The sequence below is a fragment of the Fulmarus glacialis genome, unplaced genomic scaffold, assembly GCF_000690835.1.
Source record: "Fulmarus glacialis isolate BGI_N327 unplaced genomic scaffold, ASM69083v1 scaffold6794, whole genome shotgun sequence".
Taxonomy (NCBI): Eukaryota; Metazoa; Chordata; class Aves; order Procellariiformes; family Procellariidae; genus Fulmarus; species Fulmarus glacialis.
The window spans coordinates 40070-47545 of record NW_009207316.1 but is presented as its reverse complement, the minus strand read 5'-3'; the positions used below and the strand labels follow the sequence as shown (position 1 = coordinate 47545).

General features: G+C 42.1%; 1 protein-coding gene across 1 annotated transcript in view; it reads right to left on the bottom strand.

Moving 5' to 3' along the window:
- The window catches only part of CNOT1 (CCR4-NOT transcription complex, subunit 1), a 54259-nt gene that overhangs the window by 12819 nt on the left and 33964 nt on the right, over positions 1-7476 (bottom strand). The window contains 9 exon segments of the mRNA XM_009576037.1: positions 529-720; positions 1275-1394; positions 1994-2098; positions 2199-2339; positions 4756-5052; positions 5625-5755; positions 6264-6441; positions 6762-6839; positions 7432-7476. The exon segment at positions 7432-7476 is cut by the window's right edge and continues 90 nt beyond it. Of these exon segments, the coding sequence (XP_009574332.1) occupies positions 529-720; positions 1275-1394; positions 1994-2098; positions 2199-2339; positions 4756-5052; positions 5625-5755; positions 6264-6441; positions 6762-6839; positions 7432-7476 (1287 nt within the window).

Below are 7476 nucleotides of genomic sequence, written 5' to 3'. Positions count from 1 at the left end.
TCCCTCTATTTTATCCCTATCCTGCAGGGGAGGGGACTGAGCGAGCAGCTGGATGGATGCTTGGCTGTTGGCCAGGGTCAACACACCATGCATACTCATTTATCAGTTACTGCAAAACACAATGCACAAGTGTGCCGCTATAAATCCAGTACTACAATCAATACTATCCACCTACACGGGCAGTTCAAATGTCTTAGCCTCCAAATAATCCTGAAATCAAAGACTATTCTGGAGTGCACACCTCTCTACTTGCCACATCTGAAGAAAACTCCCCTAAGTCCCAGGATTCTGTACCTGCTTCTTCCCACAGTAGCCTGGCCGCTGTGTGTGCAATACACCAAGTGAACACCACGGACCTCTTCCAATTTTATTTACTAATTTCCAAAGACAGCAGTCGTTCAGTATTGATCACCAAGCAAGTTCCACAGGATGCATGAAGATACACAGTCATCAGCAAGACAATCCACAAGCCAGATGAGTAATAAATTCCAGGTGAGTTGTTACAGGAGAAGAGTTGTTAACACTCACCTTCTGCAGCAGTCCAAGTGCAGCAATAGCATCACGGGAGTTACGAGCCACTACCACAGCCTCCAAGAGGCTGCGCAATGCTTGAGCTTGAGGATTCATGGCCAGGGTGTGTGGAATGGACTGCAGGTGCTGCTCCAGTTCTGTCATACATTTGTCATAGATTTGTGCTACATCATCTGTAGCCCAAGCTTGCTGCTTAAGAGAAAGCAGGAGTGAGTGATTTTTTTTCAAGGTCTGTGTTTGCAACACTCAAATACTGACTGGCTCTTATGCTTCGGAAATTATAGCATCCAAAATTTAGACCTCTACAGTACTGTGATTAGTTATGCTGGCATTTTAAATAAATATGAGCAAATTAAGCTGTGGAAATAACTAGCAAACAATTCTAGCAGTCCTTAAGACCAAGTACTCATATAACCACCTGTTCATTATCTGAAAATCCATGCTTGCCATCCATGATCTCCTCCTGTAACCCAAGATTTGAATAAAATGTTTCACTGCTACTAAAACTACGTGTAGTAATCATAACTTGCAGATGTTGTCCCAATTTGGGTTACAAACCCCTAACACTCGATGTAAGTTTTATGTTGCCATTAGTCTGACTTAAACTAATGCATCTTTCAACCACTATTCCCAAGCAGTACAAATGTTCATTCTTACTAATCTTCTAGCAAAGGACACAAGTTCTGCAACATTCACCAAAAGGGCGATAGTACTCTCAAGCTGATTAGTTTAGAAATCTCTACCTTCATAGGCTGAGCCAAGAATCCTGTAGGCTGAGTTAAGTCATTGGTAGGCAAGAAGCCAGGGACATTGCGTGCAAACTCTTCATAAACAGCCAGCTGTTTTGGGTCCACACCTCCAACCTTTGCAATGAAAAGAACAGGCATTAACCTCATTGCTAAGCACCGTGGCAGTAAGAAATGGGGGCAATTTGTGCAACAGGTAGCTCCTCAGTCACATTCTTAAACAGAGTGGTCTAGACATCAAGAATTAGGATTCAGCTGCTCTGCACTGAGGTCCCATCTTTCCTGCCACACCTAACGGGAGGATTTTGCTCTACAACTGCAGCTCACATTCCCAGAAACAGCAAGAACTGAATACCGGCTTCATGCATGTCTGATGTACATGAGAAATGCTCTGCTGAGAGCACATGGTATGTCCCTTAAGGAACGAAAATCTAAAGGAGACAAGACAATGAAACAGACAAGTCATCTTTCAGTGGAAGGAACAGCACAGAACAAAAGACAGGACTCTTAATGTCCTCAAGAAATGGAGGAAAATGGTAAGAACGCTCATTTTGGAACAACATATTCATGTGCTTCTGTCACTAAGCAAGCTAATAGCAGTTGCACTGTTAGACAAGACTAACGATATACAGGATTTCTCAGCTGAAGCTGCCCCATCCGCCCTTCAGGAGCTGGGGAAGAGCAGCATCAGAACATAGCTTAGTTAATATCCTCACCTTTAACCTGATCTGTTCTGGCATCCGCTCAGCCTGGTAAGTTAACACAACAGGATCACAGTACCGACGACCCTCTTGTCTAGCATGTTTTCTGAGCTCAAATTCCTGGGAAAAAACCCCAACCACCACAATGAATTTTAGACAATGAGCCTGGATGTATATGAGTACATATAATACTTTTAAAAGACGGCAGTCCCATACTTACAGTTGCGAGCCTCTTGTCCATTTCAGGGCCTGCCTTTTCCACAGCCGTCTTCTGGATAAAGCAGCATGCTAGCTCACAGTTATCCTGCGCTAACTGGGCAGCTGCTTGCTCCATCATGTCCCTCTGTTGTGGGGAGGCTGCCTGTTGAAAACCACAATTATCAGTGAAGGCTGTAAATTTTCCCTGTATATTACTAGCCTTAAAATCTGCACCACCGCCTATACAGAATACCAGCAATAAAAAGAATGCTCTTAGGAATGCACTCTCTTTGCATACAATAATAAATTTAATTTTGCATAGCTTTGAATAAAACATGTAGGCAAGATGACAGTGAAGACTTTCAACAAGGAACAAAACAGCAGGAGGTTATCCATCTTCTCCACCAACCTATCTCCAGGGCATAGAAATAAAGCCCTGCTTTAGACTGATGCACATACAACAGATGCTAATGCAGGAAAAGCAAGCCTCGCATCACAGCCTAAAAGTTTTTCCACTTCCTAGGTTGTAATCAGAAGATATAAAGATGCATCACTAAATGCAAAACAGTAGTCCTAAGCCTTCTTCAGCGGGTTCCCTTTCTGATACAGATCTTCTTCTTTCCTTCTTGGAGTCTGCTTTAAGAAAACCCTGAACAGAGGAACTTATTTTCCAGGGTGCAAAGCAGCAACTCCCACTGGAAATGGAATGCACAGTATAATAAATATATAATAAATATATAATGAATGCAAACAGTCCAATCTATTTGGATTTCCTTGTCCATTAAGATTTACCCCTATTTCATTAATTCCTGAAAACTACACTGCTTCTTTCAAATAAAAGAAATTCTTGCTTGTTAGCCCACTTCATACAAGCCAGATGTGAATGTTTTGATGTCTTGTACAGAACTTTCTTCTGCAACGCAATGTTTTGTATAATTACCCCTTAAGAAAACCTCCTTGATTACAACTGGCCCTGTATCAATTTCATACATCTTCAGGGATAAAAAACTTTGACACGTTGCTACATTTTCATACCTTTCATGACATTTTTACAAACACCACAATATACTAGCACTAAGTCCTCCACAAAACTTGAATTACTTCTGCCTATACACATTCTTCCGTGACACATCATGCCTGGTAGATATGCACAGCTATAACACCGGGCTGTGCTCACCCTGCCTCCCCAACTGGGGTATCACATCTCTACCTTCTCACACCACCCAAAAGGTAACCAGCACTTCTCCAGTTGCCTCCCTATCTGACCTGTAGTCACATCTGATGAAACACGGCAAGATTGCACACCAGAGAAATATTTGTGCCCCCCTCTTACCCAGAGGACAATAGTGCTTTCTCTTAAGGTTTTTAGCTTGACACCCAAACTCTGTTAGCACAGCTGCTAACAGCGGTCACTGGCTCAGCTCACAGGTTAACAAAGCAATACTAAAACCGTCTACTCTCTTGTGTTTAAGATGGATGAATAAGATGCATTTGCATGCTTTTCCTGCTCTTGATCTCAGCAATCAAGTTACTTGAAGTTCTGTATATGAAGGGTCAACAGCGTTTGAGTCCTGGGAGTTATACCATGGATGGTATACTAACATTTTGTACTCCCTTCAGACCATTAAATCCTGCCCTCTTGAGCCAGTTGCCATGCAAGAGACCAACCCCACTGCAAAAGGGCCTTTGCATTGTCACTCCCCAACAGATGGGAAATAGTGACATGCCCTTAAGCAAGAGGTAGGTGGTCCTTTAACTTTTTTTAATCCCTGAAAGGATAGCAATGTCTTGATCTTTCCAAGATCCTTATACTCTTGTGTCTGCTGCTGACACTGATGGCAAGCAAGCACAGCAAGTTTTATAGTTAGCAGCTGCTGTTCTGGCCAGCAGTTCACAAACTGTGCTCCATTTAGCCAAGAAGGCGAAGCTGGCGTTGCAGCTCAAACTTTGCCCGTTCGTCAAGAGACCTAAAAACATCCTCTAGAAAACCCAATGAATTAACAAGCTGTGCAGAATAGTCTTAAATATATACCTGCTAACAGCACAAGTAAATAAAATCTGCCTGAAACACACATGCTTACTGAGACAATCCAAGACATCACCACAGAGTCCCAGAATCAATTCAGTCCTCCCCACTCTACCTTTTCTACCTCAAAACCCACAGAAAGGTAAGCACTTCAAGGCTTCTGTGATGTGATCAAACTGGAAAGAACATTGGGGCAATATAAAAAGGTACTCAGGAAGTTTGTGTACCACATAGTAAGATCCACCTTACAGGCTTAAGACTGTTTGACACGAGCTGTTATTTCAGCACAGTTTTTTCCACTGTAATTCCACAAGAATCATGAGACTTGTCCACTAAATTCACCTCCACACTAGTTAAGCCATGTAATTAATCAGCAAAAAATGGAGAGAGTGGAGAACACAAGAATCATGAGACTTGTCCACTAAATTCATCTCCACACTAGTTAAGCCATGTAATTAATCAGCAAGTCTACAGTGTGGAGAACTGATTTGCTAATGCTGGATGTCTACAGACCTATAAGGTGGAAATAAGCTTCAGATGATGCAACTCTTACCCTCAGTGCAGTAGCAAAACTATTTTTCAAGTTGGTAGCTATGCTCATCAGCAAAGGTTCCCTGCAGGTAATCATGGCCATCCCAGCAGTCAGGTTCCGCATCATATGGTGTGCGGCCACACGCATTCGTGACTCCTCTGAATCCAGTGCAAAGTCCTTCCTGACTATCTGCTCACAAGTAGTCATGGCAATCTTAATGGATCGATCGACCACCGGATGGACAAGCTCTTGCACTGCTCGCTCTATCGCTTGCCGCACACACTGCTTCAACTGCGGGTGAGCTTGAAACAGCGGAATCTGGAGGAGGATTAGGAAAGTTAAGTGAGAATAAAGTAAACTAGAATCCCATCTACCCTAGACATTCACATTTTCTGAACAACTTTTACGTTTACTGTCATAGCTTGTCTACAGCGCGGCACTCCTGTGTTCCACATGCAGCTATTATAATATCTGTTCGATAATTCTGAAACTGGGACATCTGACCATTTTTCTTCCAAAGTTGCAGCCAAGCACAATGCAAAGACTAACTTAAGAGCAAAGTCGCTGACTGGTCAAAAGGAGCACAGAAGCTCCTTTTAAGCTTAAGTCCTGATAGCAACTATCCCAACTGACACTTATTGCCAGAAATAAATTGGATACTAATGTCACAGTGAACGATCACTTGACCATCTGAGATTGCTAATACAACTACTAACCACCCCTAAAGTTCTCCATTTGATTACTTGTTAGCACTCACCCTCCCCATTACTTTTGAGAAGTGACTCTCCAATAACTCCCAACTTATAAAACGCTGCTCCCACCAGCTGAGATCTGTGGCAACACTGGTGGCAATAATTCTTTTAGCAAACCAAAGCAGCTCTGAAACTTACCGTTGGATTTAAGGTAATATGTGGAGCCAAACCTCCTAAAGAATAGACGTTTATGTCGTGATAACTGTACTGGGGCTGTGGAGGAACCGTGGCTGTACAAGTGGTGCTGGTAGCTGGAGTTGTAGAAGCAGCTATAGAATACAAGAATGTTTGCATTGAACCATTACTGAAAAGGAAGGGCTTATAATGGAAGCATATACTTCTCATTTAAACCAGCAAGTGACCAAGAAACAAAAGTTTTGCAGTTTGATCATGAAGCCTCCTAAACTTATCAACGAATTTTCATTCTCCATTTTTCCAATGATTAGTACCAAACTAGCTTCAGCACATTTTAGCAGAGCTGTTTGTTACGACACAGTTTAAACCCTGATGTCTTGTTAATAGATCATCCTGCTTCACTCCCTGCTCAGGAGTAGCTACACACAGCGCATGTAGAATTAGTCCTCAGGATGGCTTCCATTGCCTTCCTGTCTCCAAACTCTGTACACCTACTTCTATTACAAAACTATCCAAGTGCTCCCAAACATTCAGCAATGTTACAGTAGGGTATGTGGCTTCACATTCTTCTTTGCAACAGCATAACCTGTCTTATTAAAACTTGCACAGTATGGTTCTGGGTTCTGTTTGAAATGTACTTACTAGTTGTTGTGATGGGTGGTAGCTCTTCTGGCTGCTTCACATCCTTCTTTGGAGCAGACAGCTGCTCATCCAGATTTTTCAGACGATCCTTATCTTTCAGGAGACTTCCAGGTTTCAGCTCATTGATGTCTAGTGCAAGATTCTTGCAGAGCACCTCAATCTCAAACTTCAGATTCAACTGCACAACAATTCTAGTTTAGGTTATGTCACAAGGAAAATACCCGAAACGTTTACTGGGCCACTTGACTCCCAAGCTTCCCATTCTAACCCCATGCCTTTTAGAGACTTCGTTAGTGACTGAGGATTAGACAAATATCTTGCATGCTGACCTCATAGGAGAAGAGTTTCATCCAAGTTCTACCAAATTAAGCAATGCCCAATTCTCCCCACGCTAAAGAAGTGAGAAGTGAAATTTGGTCCTTCACAACATCCTTCTTGACTGGTATGTCAAGAAAACCTCACACTCAGTAGGTATAGAAAAGAAAAACAGAAGTTTACTTTTAGATCATGTTCTTGATGTAGCTCAGCTAAAACATTCATAATGGCCATTGTCCACGGGTTTGGAGGCCTGAAGACCTACAAGAGAAAGAGAAAAGCATTATTACACAAACTTCTTGAAACATTTGGATAACTTATGACTGGAAATTTTTGAAACATGAACAGCTATGTGTGCATACAGCCGTGGAAAAGTTTGTACAGCTGCAATTAGGGTTGAATTTAGTATTCTGTTTGATTGGAACTAGATTAGGACACTAGTTGAACATTAAACTGGAAACACAAAGACTTGGTCCTTCTGAGAGATCAGTTCTATGTCAATCAGAACTGACAATAACTGATCAGGGTCAAAGAGGGGGGGAATTAAAAAAAATAAAATCAAAGAATAGATCCTAGAAGCTCTTCAATGGCATTCTTCCATTTCTCAGTGGAGTTTTGTTCAGGGATACCACAGTACAGTTCAGCTACCACCACCTATTCAGACTGCAAAAATGCATGGGCCATGTACTTTCCCTCAAAACGGAACTCCTTCACTTTAAGCCCTTAGATCCCTTTTCTTTCCCTCCATGAAATTCAATCAGTTTTCACTTTGTGCAAAAAGCTAACTACTTTCTGCAAGACTTATTTTATTTTGCCACGTAAGCAGTAATTCTGTCAGCACAAAGACACTTACCACACTCCTGACACTGGATTCTAAGACTTTGGCAAGGCACTACGT